Below are 25196 nucleotides of genomic sequence, written 5' to 3'. Positions count from 1 at the left end.
ATTTTATGTCCCCCATTTACTTTCTACTGGCCGACTGCACAGGAAGTGCCAAAGCTTCCAGCCACATGTGTAGACAAATGGTTTCATCTCCAATAGTCGATCTCAATTCCATTCCCCAGCCAAAATGCTGCTGATCAAGTCGTTACACAAGAGATGGGCTAGTCTAGAACTTTAAATGTGCCAAACGAGGTTGAGGTGACAAAGTGATTTTGCGCCTTGTGAGTGGAGTAAAACTAGTATGTCCCAGATGACTGAACTGGGAGAGAATAAATAAGAGGCATTCTTAAACTGAACTCCTATTTTCATGCAGGAATGAGGAGTGATAGTTAAGAAATGAGCTAAGTTAGCAAAACTGTTTGTATACAGAGTGCAAAATTCACAATTGGCAAAAACAGCTATAACTCCATGGAAATCAACCCAATCACACCTGCTTATGGCCAGAGTGAGTTTAGCCTAGATTGTCTTTCAAAGATTCCCCTCAAGGGCTCAGTGAGTTTTTAAACACTTGTCATGGTTATTTTCATCATTTAAAAGACTTCAGTCTGGATTCTTTTGATCAGCATTTTAATGTAGTCTACATTCAAAGGAGAGTGAAGAATTCTGTACTTTGAGACAAATGTGGTCTCACTAAATTTCCAGGATCCCTTTATGTTAGTCTCCCCATCGGATCTTTTAATTAAAAGTAAGCTGGTTGTTTTGTACAGAAAGTGATATTGATACAAAGAGAGAATGTTGTGTGCACCCACCTTCACAAACAGTGAGGTTATCTTCTCAGAGGTATTATAGTAACGTGAGATGCTGTGAATCATTTTTATTGCATTTATGAGACCGGGAATAGCATCTACCATGGACACCTAAAAGGAAACACCATAAGTCTCTCAGTGAAATTCACCACTGCCTTGTACCTTGTTTGATTTACAAATATGCAGAGAGAGTATAAAGTGTCACTTTTCTAATTTGACAGTCTCTTTTCTACTGTACATTCCCTTTACTGCATTAGCTAATCTATCTGATAGCCCAACCACTGTGATTAATTTGTCCGATTATTTTGAGAAAAATCTTGCAATTCAGACTCAGACAACAGAGATGCAAAAGGGAATCTAAAAGGGGCAAATAACTAGGGCCTAGTCTACACAATCTTCCACTGATTTAACTTTGCAATGTTGCTGTAGCCGTATTGATCTGACCATATTAGAGAGATAAGGTGGGTGTGGTAATATCTTTTATTGGTCCAACTTCTGTTGGTGAGAGAGACAATCGTTCAAGCTTACACACAGTTCTTCTTGGCACAGTCAGGGGCTTAGAAGCCTAAATCCCACTAACAGTAGTTGGAATTTTTGTCCCCTACGTGTCTAAATCAGATAGGTGTTGCAATGCTGAGCACTGCAATGCCTCAATATCTTTACAAATTCAGGCCATGGTCTTTAACTAAGTAAGTTATAATGAGTAACAAATGAAAAAATAAACCTCCTCGGCCTAGCTTCGGCACAGCTCTGAACACCCAAAATTTATTTTGAAATTAGTAAAAAAAAAAAAAAAAGTCAGCATTGTATCTCCTTGGATGTCAAAGAAACTGAGGCATTTGTCAGATCTGGCCTGGTATCCCTAAAGAAGGAACATTCACTACCAAGTAACTTGTTTTTCAGTGACAGCATATGATAAACCTGTTTGGGGAGCTTGGAACTAGCTGCAGGGATTCTGAGGATGCAATGTACTGTTACATGACTTTGAAACCGTCAGTGAAGCCTATGAAATGGAAATTTGCTTTCTGTTCCACTGCTATATCTTTTCATTCAGGGAGGCAAAAGTTGTACTTACAGGGTCACTGTTGTATAGGGGGTCACAGCATTTTTCCAGAGTGTAGAGATACTTCACATTGTCTTTGGCTTCATTAGCTGCATCAGTGATGCGAGTGTCCAGCTGTCGCCAGCTCTAAAAGTAAGAAGTAAAAACCAAAAATAATTATTTTAAGAAAAATTGAAATGTCAAAAATATTGTATCAGGTGAGGCTCTTGCCCTCTGTATCACATCAATAATTTCATTACAACCTGCAGCAACAGATAGGTAACTAAGCACAATAGAATGTAGTTAGTATTATAGTCTATTTTCCACTAGATGCCTATGTATATAATACCCATTAAAGTTAAATTAATTGATCCAGAGAAGAACAGGATTCCCACTATGCATAGATATGGCTACGTCTACAAAGCACACCACTTTCAGCGTCATGTAGGGTACATGCAGCTACACGCTGCAATGGAAAGCAGGCTGCGCCCACACTGCAGTGTGTAGCTACATGTGTCAGGGAAAGGCTCTAGCAGTGTGGAGGGAGCAAAAAAAGACTTCAGCAGCATCCTAGTTTTGGAGCCTTCCTCCATTGCCAGAGCTTTTCTGGGCGGTTGGGGAATACTCCTGCAGCAGGAAGCTGGCAGAACCTTTCCCCACTGCCTCTTCCCATCTCTTTCCTGCTGCAGGGAAAGGCTCCTGCAGTGGGACATTACACTGCTAAACATAGAAGTAAAAAGAAAAGGAGTACTTGTGGCACCTTAGAGACTAACAAATTTATTAGAGCATAAGCTTTCGTGAGCTACAGCTCACTTAATCGGATGCATTACGATGCATACGATAATGCATCCGATGAAGTGAGCTGTAGCTCACGAAAGCTTATGCTCTAATAAATTTGTTAGTCTCTAAGGTGCCACAAGTACTCCTTTTCTTTTTGTGAATACAGACTAACACGGCTGCTACTCTGAAACCAAACATAGAAGTGTAGATGGGGAGGTGCTGCTTGGACATGCAGAGAGTCACATAGGGTATATATCACCTAAGCAATGCCTTACGGTCTATAATGATATTTACATCCATGCCAGGGGTGCTATTTGTGTACATACTCTACACACCACTAAATGGAGTGTGCAGCATAGAGGTACCTTATCAGTTGGGTGGAGTTCCCAATTCAGCATCTAACTTGTCTTCACTTCATAGTCTGTTACACTTCACCCAGACAGTCGACACAATAATGTTCAAACAGCAAGTGGCATTGCCAGGGCACATTTTATACACTGTGTTCTACGTATGTATCATGTGATGCCATGAGATAATGAACCTGCATCACTCTCACCAAGACAGGTGAAGTTCTAAAGGCAAAAGGATTTTTTTTAAATTGGGGAACACTTAGTTAATATTCCCCTCAGACATAGTGGTAAATCCACCCAGATCCCTCGGCAATGCTTGGGAGCCCTGAATTCCAAGAACTTGCAGAAGCTGCTACTGCTTACAGGTTATGGGACTGTGGAAAAAACAAAGCACAAGAGAGGGAAGCGATGACCAGCATATGGTAGGAAAAACTACTTTATCCTTTCCCTCATTCAGAAAATGCCAGATGCTAGGGAGCTGGCTGTGGCAGATTATGAATTTCACATATGCTATCAACACCTGAAGTGGCTACTGGAGCAGCACTTAGATCAACTGCTACCAACACCCGGAAGTAGTGAATGGTAAAAGAAACTGCTGATCACAAATGCAAGTTGGAGAGCAGCATGTGGGTAGGAAGGATAGACACTGGGAGTGAATGTGGTGGAGTTATCAGCAGAGGCAGATTAAGGTTTCCTTGTGCCCTGGGGCAGAGAAAGTGGGGGGGCCTTCCCCAGGCTTTTGGCCTGCAGTCCCACCCTCATCCCACCCCTTCCTGCCCCTTTCCCTATGGCCCTGCCCCATTCCATTGTCTGTCTCACCCCATTCCACCCCCTCACTGCGGCCCCGCAACCCCTTTGCTCCTTTCTGCCCCCTCTACTGCAGCCCCAAGACCGGAGAAGCTCTGTCCCCACCCCACAGCCCTAGGGCCACAGTGGAGAGTGAGAGTTCCCCCAGCCCTGAGGCTGCAGCAGGGAACAAGAGGTCCTCCAGTGCCGGGGAGGCAGCCAGAGTCCAGGTGCTGGAGCTTCCCTCACCACCCTGTACTTCTGCAGGGGACCAGGGTCGGGGTGCAGTGTTTTTTCCCACCCGCCCACCCGGCATTTCTGTCAGGGACTGGGATCAGGACGAGGGGGCTTCCCCCTCCCAACTCTGGCTGGTGCTTCCACCAGGGCTCCAGGTTTCCATCACCCCACGGCGGATTTCTGCTGGGGATGGGGCACCCATTTTTCCGGGGCCCCCCAATTGGCCAGGGCCACTGGGCACAGGGCCCATCAGCCCATTGGATAATCTGCCACTGGCTATCAGGAACTGGGCTGAGAGGAAGCAAAGTGACACATGATAAAATGTTTTGGATAGGTGGTGAAAGGAAGAGCATCTGGGGACAGTGACACTTGAGGAGGCTCTCCTGCTTGAAATTCATGTTTGGGGGTCCATGACTATTAAGCCAATTCCTCTACCTGATTTCTGAAGCCATTAGCTATGTGCATCTTGTTTAGATAAACAGAAATGCCATCAAGTGGAACGTAAGGAATTGTTTTGCTTGGCCACAAATATGGGAACTATTAATTTTATTTTCTTCAACTATCTGCTGTTCATTCTAATCTGTTTTATATCATAACCAACTTTTCACTGAAAAGCTTTTACTATTAAATACTGATTTGTGATATGCTCTGTAGATGTAGGCCAGTGCTTTATCACCTAATAATAAATATTAAATCAAATCCCAGTCTTTTCCTCAGTCCCAGTTTAGTGTGTTGAACTTCAAAAAAATATAAGGGGCAATAACAAGAGTATATAACATCAGAATTTTGTCCATTAAATATACTGTATATCCTGGGAAACTAAAGACTGAATGTAACCTATTTTCAGTCTTTAGTTCTGTCTTAAATTAACAGAAACCTTCAGAAGTCTGGATTTAGCAGCAGCAAGTACTCCCAGCACCGCTTTCACATCTGGGCTCTTCAGTTGGTCCAAAAGGTAGTTGAATTTAGACAATCGTTTCTTCCAGTGATCCAGTTCTGCTCGTGGCCCCAGGTCATCAGCTTCTTTCCTCAGCTGATCATTTTCAGCAAGGACCTTGAATCACACAGCAATATATCAGTGACTGATATGGAAGTTCTGCTATTTATCTGAATGGATGGCAGTGATATGAAGTCTCCTATTATTACTGACATCCACCTCCTGTTTGCAATGCTGTTATACACCCAATTTTTTATGGTGGTCCCAGGATATTAGTGAGATAAGGTGGGTGAGGTAATATCTTTTATCAGACCAACTTCTGTTGGTGAAAGAGCTGACAAAGAGCTCTGTATGTAGCACAAACGCTTGTCTCTTTCAACAACAGTAGTTGGTCCAATAAAAGATATTACCTCAAGCACATTGCCTCTCAATTAAATTCCTGTGACAAGTTAGGAGCGAGGCTTCCCCACCACCACCTTTCTTAAAAAGCCAAACTGACTTGATTTTGCTTAAAACTGTAAATTTGAGTAGAAAATGGGTATTTCTTCAAAAAGCCAGCGTAAAAAATCAAATTAACATCTTAAGACTTGGATAGCTAGCAAAAGTGTAACCTTAAGTCTACCTTAGATCAAGCATTTAACTTAACACACTGAGATCATTACTTCCACTTTGTTTCATCACTGATTATGACAAAGCTTCTAAAAAGAGGATAATATTCTGATAAATCAAAGAGAAGGGTTTAATAACCAAGTCCATTTGGCACAGGATAGGTGAGGAAAGGAAGCTAATAACACTTCCGCTCCTTTACATGCCATGACTACATTGTGAAATGATTTCTCCTCTATAGTCTTCATTGCAACTGCAGTACATCAAACTCCCAAAATTAAGTGATGCTATTAACAATTTTAAATTGTTAACTTATGTAAGTTAACGCTTTTTAGTATTAACTCCCCAGAGTCTATAACTGAGTCCCAAGAACAGCACCCTTAGACCTCTCTAGTCTACCTAGATTTTTACATCACTCACCACAGTGACATTTGAGTGCCTTAGGTTAAAACCTGCTTGCTGTACTAAGTATACAATACTGACAACTTTAATGAGCCTATTTTCCTTTTAGCAGTGCATGTGCAGTACAAAGATGAGATTTTACAATCTTTTGGCAAAAGGAAAATACCCTGAAAAGTTGCCAACTGTCTTTACTGTGCACCTACATCAAGATCCTTGCATTTCCTTCATGGCTTTTTTTATTTTTTTTTTTAAATTAAAGCCGCCAGAAGTCAATGCTGGTTTTTTTGTGATTTTGTATTTCAGTATTAAGGAGGTTTGAGATGCAAGAATTAACTTCTAATTAAGGAAATCAGTAAGACTTAACGTAAGTTTTATTTCTCATACTAAAAAAAATTGTAATCTGCATATACGTCCATTACAGAGCCCTGTTTTCAATGGACTCATATAATTTAACCCTAGACAATATATTTTGATCAACAACACAGAAATTCACAGTTTGGAAATAATTTTTTTTAAATCAATTTGGTAGTTTGACTTGGTGCTTGTCTGCACGAATACTTAGTTTGCAGCAAGCTGGGATGTAAATCTTCCCCATACTATTATGCCATGCTCTAAGGTCTGGTATGGCAGCAGATTCATTACCAAGTTCCCTAGGGCATTTTTAATCTATCCAGCTTTGAAACAGGAGTAGGCCAGTGTGTACTATGGAAATTTTAGTGTGCAGCAGCAGGATCCCCCCCCCACCATAAACCAGTGCATAGAAGGCTGGAATACGGAAGATTTACACCACAGCTTGATGCAAACTAAGCTTTTGTGTAGATACAAGCCCTTATCTAAGGACACAGAATATAGTAATTAATACTCAGCAGAATATAGCTTTTAAAAACGCGATACTACCAAAGTATAACAATACGAAATAATCAACATGTAGTTCATAAAGGATTCACTCATTATGTTTGTGCAAAAAACAGGTACAATAGATGTATACGTATCAGAGGGCTGTTTTGGAGTGGAGAAGCTGAACGAGTACTGTGCTTTACAAATAAGATCAAGCCCTTAGTGACAGCAAGGAAGCTTACTTCTCAGCATCGTGGCTAGCATATACTGTATGCATTTATTTACCAGTTTCAGATGGGTTGGAGCTCTGAATAACATACTGATTAGAGAATTAAGTGCATATGTGGCCACATTAATAAATACTACTTCTTTCTACCAGTTCTGGGCTTAATGCCACTTGTGTAAACAGGACTAATCCAAGTTTCACTGACATTCATGTCAGAACAGTTGGCAATGTTTCAGATCTGTGCAGCACATCACCTGTTCAATTTGTTTGATCCATACTTTCATGCAGGCCTCTATTCTTTCTAGAGCTTCAGTGCTGTTAGCAACAGCCAGATAGTCTGAAGGTCCCTTTAGAGTTTTCAAGTCATATGTGTCACACTTTTTCAGATTCACCTAAAAGAGGAAGAATTAAAAATTCAATAAAGACAGTGAGGACAGATACCTTGGGAGTAACCATTTCATTTGAAAAATTATTGCTTTGTCCTCATGAAGAGAAGCCTGCTTTACATGCCCACAGTTACTTTGAAGTTACAACATTGGCCCTCCCTCAAGAGCCCAGCCTAAACTCCCTGTGGTGATGTGCAGGCATCAGCAGCCCAGAACCCCCATGGTCCCAGATTCTAGCCCTGCAAGTTCTTACGCTGCAGTACATGATGTTGCCTTTCGGTCTGCAGTTTAGAAAAAGCCCTTGAAAGGAATTCTGGGGTGGCCAGAAATGCAAAAAGCACCAGGCCACTTTCTGCAACAACAGCAATGTTAGGTTCATTTTATAGCATAAATGCTGACAATCTTACCTTTTCCATCAGACTCTGCTGAGCTCCTGACAAGACACTAACAAATCCCTCAAGGGAACCAAGGAAGTCCTGCCGAATTTTAGCTGCTTGCTGAGGACCACCAATCTCACCCCAACCTTGGTTCATAGTCTTGATGACCGGAATGAAGATTTCTGACAGCAAATGGTGCACACTTTTTAGTAAGCCGCCCTGAGCAGTATCCAGCATATTGAAATTCACTTCCTGAAAGAAGGGATATGATGCATATCAAACTGAAAATAAAGTTGATATATGTATATGATTATACAGGCTGGTCACATTATACGTGCTTGGAGAATAAGAACTTCAACTCCTGTTTTTTAGCAAAGGCTGCAAGAATCCTAGTCCTGAACAGATTGGCCCTCTTGGGATTGTGACTCAGTTGAACTGGCTAGCAATGAACATTTCCCTGTTCCAGTCTGTTTACGTGGGGGCAGGCAACTCCTCTCCTCAAAGAAAGGTGAACCAAACATCCTGATGAGGTGGCCCCAAACTTTTTTTGGAGGCATTCATCCAGTATTCCACAAAGACCGAGGCAGAGCCAGAGAGGTCACCATTGGTACACCTGGACTCACTTATTTCCGTATTAAATCAAAATAGGTTTCGAGGTCTCAGAATACAATAGTTTTGTCAAGAATATATACACTGAATTTGCCCCTGACAAGGAGTTCGGAGGAAAATGTTCAGACTCCTGGCATGAAAATTTCAAAGGAAGACTTGTTCCCTTGAGTTGAGATCAATGTCAAATGTCAACTGAAGTAGTATTTTAATTGGGGTAAATTTGCAGTGTCCTCGGCAATGGTACATGGTCATTTTAACCACAATTTCTATACTTAGTTAAACACTTGAGTAAAATAAGTGTGCAGCATATCACCACCTAACGCAGGGTCAGGTAAATTAAAGCAAGCAGTCCATAGGGGACTAACCACAAATACACTGCTGTTTATACAGGGAAATCCCAGAACCAACAACAAAATTAACAGTTGCTATGTTAACTTCAGTGATGGAACATAGAAAAAGTATCTTGAGAGATCGTAAATCTATCAGATTTTAACATCATAACCAATGCTTTTAATTACTCCTAAATGCAGGTAGCCCATCATATGCTCATCACTCATCAATTAAGAGTGAGATTTAAATCTTTTAAACTACCTGAACTAGGGTTACCATATTTGAACAATCAAAAAGGAGGACACTCCACGGGGGAGGTATTTGCTCGCGCCGGGAAAAGCACCAATGGGAGCTGCCCGAGCTACGGAGTGGGGCTTGCATGCACCAGCAATGCACAGAGAGCCCTCCATCCCCGTCCCCCCCCATGACCCAACCATAAGAGCCAGAGGGACCTGCTGGGGGGGCAAGGTGGGGAGTCCCGGCGGTGCTTACCTCGGGCAGCTCCCAGGAAGCATCCAGCAGGTCCCTCTGGCTCCTTCTAGGGTTGGGTTGGGTTGTGGGGGAGCAGAGGACTCTCTGCACGCTGTCGGCACCTGCAAGCCCCGCCCCCGCAGCTCTGATTGGGCAGGAGGGAGCCAGTGCAGCAATCGGAGACCCCCTGAGCCTCTGTGCCTAGGGGCTGCCCACACTGCAGGCTCCTGCCGGTGGGCGGGCGCCGCGAGCTGCCCCAGGAAGCACCGCCAGCCCCGGTGGCTGTGAGTGCGGTGAGGTGAGCGGTCCCCGATATCAGGACAAAGGGTGTCCCGACCGATGTGGCAAAATCGCAGACGTTTTAGATATTTAAAAATTCTTCCTGCACAGCGATTTAAGAATTAAAAAGCTGGACATGTCTGGAAAAATACAGACATATGGTAACCCTACCTAAACCCATCTTCCAAAGCACCTAAGTGACTTAGGAGCGTAAATCCTATTTCAAGTTAATGGAACTTAGGTGTTTTTGATTAATTTATATAGATTCATCTTTTCTTTACCAAATGAAGCTAATGAATGTTTTTCACAAGGTAACCCAAAGTAAAGCTTTTACAGTGAACTAGCCTGGAGAAGAGCAAGGTAAGGTTGACTGTGACAAGGCCTTATGCAGAGCTCCCTAGGTTACCACCACTATCTAGGAATTCAAAACTAGCAAACATCTGACTATGACCCCTAGATTAGAAATTATATGGGGAAATGGCAGACATATGCCCCTACTTAAGGATGGAAGCCAAAGCCCTGACCACCTCTCTTGGTGTTATACTTCCATTCTGAAAGATTCCATACCTTTGCTAGTTTATATACCAAATACACACTCAGTGATTGCTTCATCTATAACTGGAATACAGCAACATCTTCGGGGCTGTGTCTATTGTGTATCAGAGTACAACCATTTAAGGCCATAGAATTACAGAGTCAAGGATTGAGATACCAAAGCCAAATATTTGATAAAATTTGCCTCTCCTTGCCTATTTTATGAAAGTCTAGTTACCAATTCTGTAGTGACGTCCCTGCATCTTTGTCAGTGAGTTTCTAGTTCTGTCTCAATGATTTATGCTTTGCAGATCACTCTTAAGAGTAAAACATACTGCATGTCTACCACTACTTAAGCATAAAGGGATACATTAAGAAATTCTTTACCATACACCATGCTCTTTTGCTTTATTTTTGATTGTGGCTACTTTCTTGCATGCACTATTAAATAAAAAAGAAAAAACTTTAAAGGGTTAAGCACTACATGCAACTCAAGGGATGGCATTAATACAGGATCTTTCAAGATGGACTAAAAATATTTATGGTGAAAGGATTAACAAGGAAATATATTTAACTTAACAGTAAAACACTACATTATAAATCATTAAAAGCAAAAATGTTAAAATTTGTAATGACATATCAGATCTCAATTCATTATATCCTCACAAATGACAGATCAGTGCTTTATGCTACGTACAAATATTTATATGTTTTAAAATACTTCAGTATAGGATCTCTGGTTGAAAAGCATTTTTAATAGTTTACTAGTTACTCAGGAGCCTCAGGACATGCAAGCAGGAATTGACACAGTATAGCTTGAGCATAATAGCATTGAAGAACAAGGACGGAGAGACAATAATTGACAGAGCAGGGATGGAGGAGGTATGCAAGGACTTCTATACAGAATTGTTCAAATCAAGAATCAACGTCCCTCTCCCAACGCTCCAAGAGTCAGAAGAACGCGTCCCCCCAATAATCGTCAGCGAAGTCCAAAGTGCACTACACCAGATGAAGAAGGGAAAAGCTCCAGGCAAAGATGGAATAACGTCAGAAATTATTTCTGCAGGAGGCAAAAAACTTTGGAAGGCCCTCGCTTTAAGATTTAGTCATTATCTTGAAGAAGGAAAAATACCATCAAGCTGAAAGGAGTCGAATACCATCTTGCTGCACAAGAAGGGCGATAGAGAAAATCTTAAGAACTACCGCCCTACATGCCTGCTCTCTGACATCTACAAGCTCTTTACAAAGGTGATAACAAATCAACTCTCGCAGAGTTTGGATGAACAGCCGCCGAGAAAGAAGGCAGGGTTTTTAAGAAATTTCAGCACAATTGACCATATATTTACCCATAGCCAGCTCCTAGAAAGAGCGAGGGAATACAAACTCCAGCTGTGCATTGCTTTCGTCGACTATGAAAAGGCCTTCAATAGCATCGAGTTTAACTAAAGACGATCGCAGAACAGGGCATTAACACACAGTACATCAGTTTGTTGAAAGAAGTGAATACTGGATGTACAACAAACATTACTCTCCTCAAAACTCCCCTCCGCATCCCAATCAAGAAAGGCGTAAAGCAAGGAGATACGATTTCACCGAAACTATTCGCTGCCTGCCTCAAAATGGTTATGAACAAGATCAATTGGAGGAGTGATGTGAGCATAAATGGAGAACGATTATCCCATCTCAGATTCACAAATGTCATCATACTAATTGCCGAAAGTACCAACCAACTGCAGAGCATGCTACAAAGACTCAACAAGAAAAGCAGTCAGGTCGGCCTGAAAATGAACTGTTGCAAAACAAAATACATGCAATCAGATGTCTTACAAAAAGCCCAAATAATGGTAACAGGAGAAGAAATCAAAGAAGTGGAACAGTACATATATTTGGGCCAAGAAGTTAATATGTGCCAAGACCTGAACGGAGAACTCTTGCGAAGGATTCAGGCAGGATGGTGAGCGTTTAATTCCATCAAAGACATCCTCAAAGGAAAAATTGACAAGATCACACGTACAATTATCTTCAACTCAACAGTGCTGCCAGCCATGCTGTATGGCAGTGAAACGTGGGCACTGACGAAGAGAGAAGAACAGCGGCTGTCGGTAGCTGAAAGGGCAATGGAACAAGCTATGTTAGGAATTTCCCTTCTGGATCGCATCCCAAATGAAATGATCAGAGAACGCAGCGGTGTGAAAGATATTGTCGTGGAAAACAGACATAACAAGATGTAATGGGCGGGCCACACAGCATGGCTCACGGACAATAGGTGAACTGCAACCATTGCTGAGTGGTATCGCGAGAACAGAAAAGACCACCCTATCGGCCTCCAAGAAGATGGGAAGATGACATTGTTAAACGTTTTCAGAGAACATGGAGAAGAAAGGCAAGAGTGCGAGAAGAATGGTGGATGTGTTGTGATTGGCGCAGTCTTAACAACAGCTGAAGACCGATCAATCCAGGTGATCCAGGTGACTAGTTACTTTAATAGTTTTCTACAACATCACCAACTCTGTTCCCCATTTAGATTCTGACACTCTAGAATGCTAACATAATCTCTGGTATCAGAGACCCAAGCTACCAAGAGTCTTCATGTTTAGATATTGTGGCAGAACTCCGACCTTGTCCCGGTGGGTCCCACGCTTCCAGGTGGTTTATGCGAGCCTTAGTCTCACTGTGACCCTCCATGTAGCTCTTCTCTCTCTAGGACCAGGGTTACAGTCTACTGAGCCCTTTTCATCATAAGCTACCAAGGAGGTTTGTGAGAGAACTCCCACGGGCTTATTCCCGAGCAGTTTAGCCTCCTGTCCTGAGAGGAGCTTATCTTCTCCTCCCAGGAGGTGTTTCTGTAGTGTTGGGTTGGGGGGCACCCTGCCCTCTACTCCAGGTTCCAGCCCAAGGACCCTAATGGCAGCAGCTGTTGGCAGCCTACCTTTCACTGCCCGAGTTGCTACATTTCCCTGGGCCACTTCCCCACAGCTCTCCCACTTCTCTCTCTTAACTCCTTCTTCACCCTTACCTTAAGGCTCCCTTTCCAGTGGCTTGAGGGTGTCTTCATTACCCAGCCCTTCAGCCGCACTTCCTCTCCTCTGGCTTCCTTCGGCCTGACCGGAGTGAGCCCTTTTATAGTATCAGAGGGGCCTTAATTAGAGTCAGGTATTCGCATTAGCTTAACAGCCTCACCTGACTCTTTGCAGGTTAATTGGAGTCCTACCATAGAGCAGCCCATGCTCTGTTCAGTCAGGGAACAGAAAACTGCTTATCCAGTGGCCAGTATATCTGCCTTCTACTACTCTGCTGTACCCAACTGGCCTGGGTCTATCACAACATGCATTCCTAATTGTTGGAGGATCACGAGACGAACTGGGTCCATTTTGGTCACCTCAGATTATGCCAGAGTTAAATATTTAATCAGGTAAGCTTTTATATTTGAGTACATATATTTTGATTTTCATTGTGTTCTTTGTGCAAAACTTGATTCAATCATACAGACAAGCATGAGATAATTTTCACTGCAAATCTGCAAGACTAATGTGTGGAACTGCTGGCTGTAAAAACAAAAAGTGACACCTACATAAAGTTCAAGCTTCAGCATCACAGTGCCATTGTTTGGCACAGTCTTTGGTGTGGTCAATAAATCATCACTGGAGATGCCGCTGTTTGTTTTCTTAGAGCCTGACACAAATTTTCCCTTTTTACTCCCCACTTTTCAAATCTTGTGTGGACTAACAATGCGCTTGAAGTTGATGCCACTGAGTGCTACCAGCACAATTGTTTGTGACAGACAAACTATGCCACATTTCCTTAGTTACACTCTTCCTTCAGTGGAAAACACAACAATATTCCCTTTTTGGAGCTCTGCTCAGTTAATTGTACCAAGAGGTCTCAAATTACAAGCTGCTATGATGCACCATAGAAACTGAATTAAATTTAACTCTCTTATACTAACATCCAGCATTAACCTTTATCTTACCCGATGGATATTCTCTGCAGTGATGGTTTTGGAAGGACTAGATTTAATGAAGAATACACATACACCGGTTAGAGCAACATCTATTCCCTCTGTCACAAACACTTTAGGTTTCTTGCTTCTTGCTGAGTGAGGACTGGGTCTTGTGCCCAGTAGGCCAAAATGTCCTATAGTTTATATGAAAAAAAAAATAGAGTTAGCAATAGCTGTGGTAAGATATTCCTTCTAGAGGAAGGAAAGCACTAGCTCAACTTTTCCATACCTAGTATAGGAGATGCTCCTAAACTGAACTGTGAACAAAAGTTTGTGAAGGGGAGACTGGGGTCTACACCTGGTTTTTACAAAAAAAAAAAATGTTGTGTAAACTTTCACTAAAAATGGGAACAAAAAATGAAGTTTTAAGTCAACATGGAAAAATGCCTCAAATTCAACATGAAAATTTTCATTTGGGTATAGTTTTTGAAAACTTAGTTTTGATTTTCAGGGGATGGACAGATGGGGATGGTCACAGATGCTTTCCTCTGGTGAAGAGCACCATAAAGTAAAGAGGAAAACAGAGGGTGAAAGGAAACCAAATGTATAGCTTTCCCACAGTCCCAACGAAAAACAGATCAAAATTGTTTGGTTCAAAACAAATATTTTGGTTTTGAAATGAGCAAAAAGGTGAAATATGGATATTTGTTATCTTTAAAAAATATTTTTCTTTGAAAAGTGAGAAAGAACTGTGGCCAGCTTTATTAAGTTATACTGTTATGTTTCAAGGTGTAAGGGACAATACCATGACTAGGAAGAGGAAAGCAAAGCTACCAGGTGCTGAGAAACTCAGTTCTGCCAATGGTATACATTAGGGACATCTATATGTCCAACTATGTATCCAGTAGTAGCAGTAGTAGAGATTGAGTCTAATTTGTTAGTCTCTAAGGTGCCACAAGTACTCCTTTTCTTTTCTCATTTGTTTATTTCTTATGCACGTGAATAGTTACTAAGTAATACGTAATATTGCTTGTACTGGCAAGGTTACCTCAGATTAAGGGATACAATATTGTGCCAGCAAAAGGCTAAAAAGAAGTTTGCAGAAAATTTTTAGAGGTAATTAAGTCAGAGTTAAGAACAATGAGAGATGGCCAGTGAGACCACCAAGGTGGCACAGCAATGAGTCAGAGTTAAGCAGAATAAAGGGCAGTTAAGTTACCTTTCTTTGGGGTAAAGACCCGTATGGTTACCCTTTACAAGCAATGAATGTGAGGAATTGTTTGAAAGATATCCTAATAGAAACTACAGCATTTGCTCAGGAAACTCCCTGAAAAAGCACAAGAACAAATCCGCACAGACACACCCCTGGAACCCCGACCTGGGGTACTCTATCTGCTACCCAAGATCCATAAACCTGGAAATCCTGGATGCCCCATCATCTCAGGCATTGGCACCCTGACAGCAGGATTGTCTGGCTATGTAGACTCCCTCCTCAGGCCCTACACTACCAGAACTCCCAGCTATCTTCAAGACACCGCTGACTTCCTGAGGAAACTACAATCCATCGGTGATCTTCGTGAAAACACCATCCTAGCCACTATGGATGTAGAAGCCCTCTACACCAACATTCCACACAAAGATGGATTACAAGCCGTCAGGAACAGTATCCCCGATAATGTCATGGCTAACCTGGTGGCTGAACTTTGTGACTTTGTCCTCACCCATAACTATTTCACATTTGGGGACAATGTATACCTTCAAATCAGCGGCACTGCTATAGGTTCCCGTATGGCCCCACAGTATGCCAACATTTTTATGGCTGACTTAAAACAACGCTTCCTCAGCTCTCATCCCCTAATGCCCCTACTCTACATGCGCTACATTGATGACATCTTCATCATCTGGATCCATGGAAAAGAAGCCCTTGAGGAATTCCACCATGGTTTCAACAATTTCCATCCCGCCAATAACCTCAGCCCGGACCAGTCCACACAAGAGATCCACTTCCTGGACACTACGGTGCTAATAAGCGATGGTCACATAAACACCACCCTATACTGGAAACCTACTGACCACTATTCCTACCTACATGCCTCCAGCTTTCATCCAGACCACACCACAAGATCCATTGTCTACAGCCAAGCTCTACGATACAACCGCATTTGCTCCAACCCCTCAGACAGAGACAAACACCTACAAGATCTCTATCAAGCATTCTTACAACTACAATACCCACCTGCTGAAGTGAAGAAACAGATTGACAGAGCCAGAAGAGTACCCAGAAGTCACTTACTACAGGACAGGCCCAACGAAGAAAGTAACAGAACGCCACTAGCCATCACCTTCTGCCCCCAACTAAAACCTCTCCAACGCATCATCAAGGATCTACAACCTATCCTGAAGGACGACCCATCACTCTCACAGATCTTGGGAGACTGGCCAGTCCTTGCTTACAGACAGCTCCCCAACCTGAAGCAAATACTCACCAGCAACCACACACCACACAACAGAACCACTAACCCAGGAACCTATTCTTACAACAAAGCCCATTGCCAACTGTGTCCACATATCCATTCACGGGACACCATCATAGGGCCTAATCACATCAGCTTCAATATCAGAGGCTCGTTCACCGGCACATCTACCAATGCCGTAATATATGTAATATATGTAATAATGTAATATATGCCATCAGGTGCCAGCAATGCCCCTCTGCCATGTACATTGGTCAAACTGGACAGTCTCTACGTAAAAGAATAAATGGACACAAATCAGACATCAAGAATTATAACATTCAAAAACCAGTTGGAGAACACTTCAATCTCTCTGGTCACTCGATTAAAAGACCTAAAAGTGGCAATACTTCAGCAAAAAAACTTCAAAAACAGACTCCAACAAGAGACTGCTGAATTTGAATTAATTTGCAAACTGGATACAATTAACTTAGGCTTGAATAGAGACTGGGAGTGGATGAGTCATTACACAAAGTAAAACTATTTCCCCATGTTTATTCCCCCCTCTCCCCCCACTGTTCCTCAGACGTTCTTGTCAACTGCTGGAAATGGCCCACCTTGATTAACACTACAAAAGGTTCCCCGCTCTCCTGCTCGTAATAGCTCACCTTAAGTGATCACTCTGGTTACAATGTGTATGGTAACACCCATTGTTTCATGTTCTCTATGTATATAAATCTCCCCACTGTATTTTCCACTGAATGCATCCGATGAAGTGAGCTATAGCTCACGAAAGCTTATGCTCAAATAAATTTGTTAGTCTCTAAGGTGCCACAAGTACTCCTTTTCTTTTCCCAATAAGATGGTGATTTGAGAGTGTTAACAATGAGCTAGAGCTTAAACAAGCATCTGAATAATAGGATCACACTTCCCTCCTGAAATTTGTCCAAGATCATAAAGAAACAACTTGGTGTTTATTAATGGAAACTGGAAGTACTGCTAGAAAGTGATTGGGGTCGGAGAGGAAAAACTATTACATTTTTATAGTTTAACTTTAGGTTATAAATTAACTTCATCTACCCCTTTTCCTAGTTTATTTGCAAAGTAAATGTCAAAAACCTAAAAGGGCCTCATTACAATACAAATTTAACCATACAGTTAGGTTAGTAGTTATTTTTTTGCCCTCAAGATACTCAAAGCAAAACTTTTGTTGTGCCTTGTCACTCAAGAACTTAATGATCCTTTTTCAGCAACATACCAACATCAGGTCAATAAGCCTGGGAAAAAGGAGGTCATTCATTCAATATGCATGGGTAATTTCTTTAATCTTCAGACGGTGTAATGTGATCATATTTGTGAGCCACAAGAAAGAAAAAATAATTACTAAAGGTTAGTAAAGTTTTCATCTACTTGAGTAGATAAAAAATAATTGGTGAAGACACACATGTGTATAAATATATTTGCACATATGTCAAAGCCAAATGGTATACAGTTGCTTTCAGGCTACACTGAAAGTAGTTAATTTTACCTAATTATAATAGTGCCTCAAGACATGTTTAAGAAAGAAAAGAGAATCTGATCTTTTAACCTTTCTCCCACTCCCTGAGTTGATTTGCAAGACTGAGATTTTTCTTTCTGTCTTCACTTAGTTTTTAATAGATACTTCCAAGGCTCCCAGTTTCTAGGGATTTAGGTTTTTAAAGAACAAATGGTATCAGAGTTTCTCCTCATTTTCTATTAGTACTAAGTTTTAATGACATTCACAATGCATTCAGAAATAATTTCATTAATTTGCATTATTAATTGCTTGCCTAATAGAGTTTACAGCAAGAGAGAGCAGTTCGTTAACATCCCCTCTACATTTTGATTAATGGACTTTTTTGTAAGCTGTATTTTGAGTGGAGGGAAAAGTTGACTATTATTGCATCACATGATGGTGCAAGACTGAGTACGCACAACATTCTGTTATTCAAGACATTACTGATTAAAAATTTCATCCTCCTTATCTCATACATTTCCTGCCAAAAATCAGACTGGTGAACTGTAAGAATTTCTGGAGGTAGATTACAGATTTTAAAACAGGAACTATTTCTTCTGATATAAAAGGTGTAATCTTTCCTACAGTTGTCGCTATAGGCAGTGGCCTGGTAAGAAGCCCAATATGACTCCCCTGTAGTAGCCAGGAGAGTAAAGCAAGCTGCTGGGCTTCTTAGCAGGATGTAGCCTCCAAATAGCATAGGGTATGCCGTTTTCCCTTCCTCTTTTTTGGTATTGCTCTTTGCTAGTAACTGTCACAGATTTTGAAGCTGCCCTATAATATTCTCCTTTCTTCTCTCATTGCCCATCAGATGTTTTCACTTCCCTCTTTGCCATTTGCTAGCTTCTCCCTCTTTTCATCAACCTAGATCCATCCCCCAGTACCTCATCTCTATATCCAGTCAATCCATTCGTCTCCTCTACAACATCCACCCTACTTCAAAATTTAATCTTCTAGCTCCAAGTGTTAATTACACCAGGTGTAATTCTGTCAGTCACTGGTACAGGGGTGTAAGGCAACCTGACTGAGGTTCAGAGTGACTTATATGTCACTTGAAGCTGGTGCATTCAGGAGAATCACTCTTCTAAATTATTTCCATCCCTCCTGCAAACGCTTCACTTTTGAACGTAATTCAGTTTATCTACTCTGTTTAAGGTTACACAGGCACACATATGACAGAGCATCATCAGGGTTAGTTTATTGAATATGTACAATAAATTCTGTGAATGCCAAGGATGTAAGTGGAGGGAAATTAGAAGCATGTGACTTAACAAGATTTCAGGTACCTTGATCCTCACTTTATTTAAATTGGAAAATAGCTATGTTTACACATCACCTAGCACAACTCAGGATGCAGCATGTTACAGTAAAGCAAATAGTTCTACTACAAGTTACTTAACCAGTTTCAGGTGTCTCCACATCTTGATAGTAGAACATGATATGACGAAATCCTTCAATGGCCAAGAACTTATTGATGCGCTCAATCTGTTAAAAAGTTAGGTTAGATCATTTACATACTTTTCCTAGTTATTTACTAGATAGCTTACCAGCATTCACAAAATCAAGCCTTAAGTACATGCATTTTAGCATCGTTGTTAAATATGAAAGTTAAACCATCATGTAAGGCCCAATTCTGCCACTTTTACTGAAGATGAGTTGCTTCTACCCCTGCCAATAAATCTACTTAATTTAATGGGGTTACTCAAATTGGTAATTACTGTGTAACATGAGGAAAAGTAATAGGATCAGGCCCTTATTTACTTCAGCCATTTACCATATATTGTGATCATAGTTACAAAAGTTGAGTTCACTGTACATGGCTTCAATTAAGGCAAAAATGTACAGAGATCTCTTACTCTGTTTCTCCACCACCAGTTTTAAAGGGTGAGCTACACTAACTGGCTAAAAATTAGAAAAATGTAGCTGCTGTTACTAAGCAGCATGGCAGTAGAAGTCTATATTCCAGCAGCTTTTTGGATGCAGCCATGTTCAAGCCTCAAGGGAATTTCACAGTTACGTTCAGATTTAAGACTACCAAGAATGCCCTACTCCTCTAGCTTCCTTGAGCTACATCTTTGGGATGTTCAGCCTTCAGTAACTGTCCCATAGATCCTTTAGGACTGTATAAAAGGTAATCAGCAGCTTATTCACCCAGCCATTAACTGGCAGTCAGGGGACTCAGAGTACAGAACCCATGTTTAATATTCTTTTATAGTGGCTGTACTGGACATGTGGGAGGTATTTCTTAGCACATTCACAAGCAGCCCCTAAAGGGTGTGGCTCTTCTTAGACAGGCGACAGCTAATGTTGAAAGTGTCCTTTTTTGCCACTGAAGTGGGAGTGCAGGTGATATCACCATGATTACAGATCACTGACAATGGGTCACTGAGAATCTCCCACAGAGCAAGTACTTCAATTTTGCGAGATCCTAAAGAAGCTCCTTCTACTAATCAGCATCACATTCATAAGTCTGGGTTTAACCCCAGGTTGATCTTCCATTCTGTTGAGGCCCAAATGTAAACATGGGAAATGAAGGGCTCCATTAAACATGGAAGGGGATTTTACTTCTTTCCAACCTCTCGTAAACTTTGCAAATTCTCAGTTACGTTTTTTAAACTTAATATTCTGTAGCCTAAAAGCTGGAAGTGCAATATAGCTGAAATGGAGTGCAAGATGAGGGAAAAGTAATTAGAGGAGTCTGGTGATCCAGAGGCATGTACAAGTTAACAGATAGCTGCTATAAAAGTTACAATAGTAACGCTGAAGCCAGAAAATGTGCTACAGACTCCGTAAAGGTAAAATTCAGCATACCTGGTTACCCTCAAGAATAGCATCTTCCACTTCAGCTTTGTCCAGGTCCACGCAGGAAGCAACAATATCCAATATATAATCATGCCTGCCATCCAGCTGAGCTCTTTTGGCTTCCTTCTCCTCCTTGAGCTTTTGCTGTAAGAAAACATTGACCGTTGGGAGAAAAGTTAGAACTGCTCAAGTGATCTGTATAACTTAATTTGCTCACTTTTCAAGTTACATCTCCTTCTTTTGGGGTTTACTTATGGTTGACCTATTTTTAGGCCACAACCTATACTTATGAAAAGTTATGAAATTTAAAGTTTTACAGCTAATTTATGTGGTTCAACCATCCGATTTAGCCTACAACTTTATAAACTAAGCATATTATATAGCATCATGTATTCCTATCAGAGGCCTTCTCTGGAAGAAATTGCATGAGGTACCATCCACATCAGGCTACATAAATCTACCACAAGCCTCAGCCCCTAAAGCCACTAGTCCCTGCTTTTCAGACTATTTACATATGCTGTTTAAATCAGGACATGATTCCAACACATCCTATTTGTTATTCATGTAGGATTGCTAAGGGTTTGTGCCGTAAAAGGACAAAGAAACTCACTGAGGTGGTTGGGATTTCACACATTATCTCTCTAGTATAAGGATATGTAATACAAGCAATAAGCCTGAAGATACACAAGTGTTTACAAACACAGTTAGCTACTGCTATTAGATTGTTTTTTTTAAATACTATACCTCAGCTTCTAATTAAATTGAATCCCATATGCAACCCATCTCATTTGGTTAGAGACAAAATAACCTTCTGGAATAGTTGCTGGTATTATTGTGCTTGCAGATCACAAGAATTAATATTTCATTTTCAATAGAAATTTATAATTATATTTTATTGATGGTAAATCCAAACTTAATTTCCCCAGTGATAATGGAGAATCCAGTAATTCTAGAGTATGACCGCAAGTAATATAGCCAGAAGCTGTAGCAGATCCAATAGGCCTTGCATAATTGAAATTATTCCCTTATGTAAATATCCTTCCTAATTATTGCAAGATCTTATAGAAGAATTTGTAAAAATTTCTTTAAGTCCTAGAGACATTTATTTAGAATGCTTGAATGTGTGGGGAGAGAATTTTTTTTCTGTTAACTTATAAAATAGGTGACTGTGTTTTCATTAAGTTGATGTGGTTGAAGAAGGCAATGGTAGTAAAATATTAGTTTTGTGCATATTAAGCACAATCTTTTATCATATCTGCAACTCATTTGGTCCCTGGAGACTACAAAAGGATAAAACAAATGACAATGTTCAATACACTCTATGGGCTTCACTCTGTGAGGTGGAAAATCCTTAAATTGTCTTACAAAGAGAACTATATTCAACTATAAAATAGCATCTCACATTTGTCAGCGTTACCAGACAGTACTCATTTGTCCTTTTAAAAAAAAGTTGTCATATGACTTGAGCTCAAATGTTCATTTATGCATGAAGCTGGTTAGCAAACTGATAGAGGGTGAAGTTCCTCCCTGTGATGGGGTATATTGCAATTTCTCTGCCCCCATCCCTGCTGGAGACCGTGGCACCCGACCCCCCTGCCTAGGAAAAACCCACTCAACTCAGGGTACCCACAAGAATTAGTTCTCTAATGGCTAGGCAGAAACAGTAACCAGTCAGGAGTTGCCAGGCAAGTTAAGAATGCTGGCCTGCTTCAAGCCAGGATGAGTGTGAGTGGAGCTGGGACAAGAGAGAAACTCCTCAGTCTAATCCAGAAATGTGGGGCCAGGTTAGGGCCTTTGTTTCCAATGCTGTGAACAAGCAACTACATTTTTGTTTATGAGTTTAAAGTTGTAGACAACCAAATTGTATTTTTGTTTGTTCATTAACCACTTGAAAACCGAGACCATGCTCCCTGCCAGAGTTCTTCAGCTCCAGGCATGCTGCCACAACTTGGTAGTGGAAATGGCATCAACTTCTCCCCTTTTCCAGGAAGGGGGTCATGGAAGATCCCTTACAACTCCTGGTTCAGGCACTGCAGATCCAGGTGGAGAACCAGCAGCTGCTCCTGGAAGAACAGGAGGCCTAGTGGGCCACGCAGCAGCAACAGAGTGCTCCTCAAGCTACTTCTGTTGCAGCAGCAATGATAGCAACAACAGTTCCAGGAGGCCATGCTTCAGTAGGTCGCCAACTGCTCCCCATCTGAAGCAACACCACTAGGGCTGGATATAACCCTCTCCAAATTAAAGCTCACTGATGCTCTTGAGCCCTATCTCATCGTGTTTGAGAAAGTAGCTCCAGTAGCTCAGTAGGTGAAGACTATCTAGGCCATACAAATTGATCATTTTCTGTCTGGGGATGCTGCTTACCAGGCCTTGATGACAACACCACCACCGACTATGACATCCTGAAAGCTGCTATACTCAACCAACTGGGGGCATCCCTGGAGATGTATCATCACCAGTTCTAGACCAACTTCCACCTAGAGCACAAACCAAGGTTGTTCCCCAAAGCCTAAAGATTGGGTCAACCACTGGCTTCAGCCAAAATACTGTTCTTCAGAGACTAAAGACTCAGTATTGCTGGATTGATATTCAGAGCTCTTGCAGCCTTTGTTCGGACTTGGATACACAGACAGAATCTTTGACTCACTGGCAACTGCCATCCAACTCAGAGGAATTTGAGGGCAGGCTAGCTGGGCAAGGATGATGGACATAGGCCTAGAGGGCCACAGGCCTAACCACATGAGGAGTCAGCTTTGGTTATCAGGAAGGAACTAGAGAAGTCCCGGAATAAGGAGCACTCGTTTACAAAACCCCCTGGAGGCTCTCCAATACACTGCCCCATGAGCTCCCTGAAGAGGAGCATGCAGAATGATGACCAGCAGGAGGCAAATGGGGGTCCCATCTGGACAATCATCTGTTTCCAGTGAGGGAAACCTTGGCATCTTAGCTGTTTGTGCCCTCTCATGGATTGCAATTACATGGTGTCTCTTGAACCAAACAGAGGAGAATTGTAGCTCAAGTATGCCTTGGGGCAGTCTTGAGGCTAATAGGCTTAGGATGCTCCCAAACCTTAGTGTGGGAAACCCTACTGGGCCCAGAGAAACTACAGGAGGATGACTGGTATTCATTACCTCCTCAAGCACCTGTACAGCATATACGCCTTCCTGTTGCTTGCTGCTAGGTAACAAAATGCTAGTGAATACACTGTTTTTGACAGTTATGTTATTCTTAGGGTTAATCTGTTTTCTTATGTGCTATTTAGAGTTGATGATACAGACATTCCTGAAGGCTAGTAAAACATTAATAAAGTGTTTACATTTAAATACTGTTGGCACACAAAACTATAGTTAATATAAACCTAATCAGCTTGAGTAGTTCTCAAAAAAGAGGAATCTCTCTCATCATTACACTTTATAGATCCTGAATTTCCCACTGAACTCCTAGGTTGCAACACTTCATAAAACTACTTGCAAACTCAGCCTCAGAGTTACTGACATTTATTAACTCAGCCTATGTACTTAATTTAATTAATATGCATGTTATACACCTACTCAACTCATAGTCAAAAAATTATAAAAGGTTGGTCAGCAAAGTTTCTGAGTGCCTATTTTCCTACAGATCAGTACTTTCCTATAGGAAATCTGTTGAACAGTGTATGAAATATTCAAACAAATATTGGAAATAAGACCTCAAGTAATCCTATTTGTAACACCTTTCTATTCAATAAAGTTATACCAGTTCTCAACTGGACTAATTGTTTTCTGACATGGCTTTAAAATGGTTATCCAGAGCCTATTTCTCTTTACAAAGTTTTGTAATTTAAAAGACAACATAAAGACAACAGGATCAACTAATGCACAAGATAATTTTATCATCTGATGCAAAAATCACCACAACTATCAAATATACTCTTCCAGCTACTGGCTGGAGTTAGGTTGATAGGGAGCCTTAATTGTGGATTTCTTTAACTTAAGGTTTTAAAATGAAAAGAAATCTAAACTAACTTTTAAATTCTTGTTTTGGGGTAATTACACCCTTGCTGTACTGTATTTTCCCTTAGTTATGCTGCTGGCTGGGTCTATGTGTGGTATATGCACCCACAGCCCCTAATGGGTATGAGACCTCCCAGCAGGGAAAACCTCTGACTCAGGAAGTAACCTTGAGAGAAAGGCCCAGGGAGGAAAAGCAAAAGTGTTCTGAGTCAGCAGGAGGAGGAGCTGCCTCTGTTCCCTGTTCCAGTAATAAATACATTGTCTGCTTTTACAGAGCTTGTGCCTATGACATCATTACAGCAACTCTGCCTGGATACACAAAGTCACACATGAATATTTCATTCTAAATTACTGATATATACTCTCAATTTTAATTTAGTCTGAGCATTCCTTTTTTTAAAAGGTTAATACATATGCTGACATTAAACAAGAATCCAGAGAAAGCGCTACCATGCTACATTTCTAGTGATAGGAAGGCAAATATCTATTGTAGCATTGCCTTTCACATTTTAGGGTCTGATTCACCCATATGCCCAGGCT

General features: G+C 41.3%; 1 protein-coding gene across 1 annotated transcript in view; it reads right to left on the bottom strand.

The window, feature by feature from the left end:
• The window catches only part of DNAH5 (dynein axonemal heavy chain 5), a 316306-nt gene that overhangs the window by 197720 nt on the left and 93390 nt on the right, over positions 1-25196 (bottom strand). Inside the window, exons 2-9 of the mRNA XM_038392521.2 lie at positions 20674-20808; positions 19263-19347; positions 13903-14066; positions 7740-7961; positions 7201-7338; positions 4816-4992; positions 1819-1932; positions 747-854 (exon numbers count right to left, since the gene is read on the bottom strand). Coding sequence (XP_038248449.2) covers positions 747-854; positions 1819-1932; positions 4816-4992; positions 7201-7338; positions 7740-7961; positions 13903-14066; positions 19263-19347; positions 20674-20808 — 1143 coding nt within the window. The remainder of the gene's footprint in view (positions 1-746; positions 855-1818; positions 1933-4815; positions 4993-7200; positions 7339-7739; positions 7962-13902; positions 14067-19262; positions 19348-20673; positions 20809-25196) is intronic.

This window comes from Dermochelys coriacea, chromosome 2, assembly GCF_009764565.3.
Source record: "Dermochelys coriacea isolate rDerCor1 chromosome 2, rDerCor1.pri.v4, whole genome shotgun sequence".
Lineage (NCBI taxonomy): Eukaryota > Metazoa > Chordata > Testudines > Dermochelyidae > Dermochelys > Dermochelys coriacea.
This window is presented reverse-complemented; position numbering and strand designations above follow the sequence as displayed.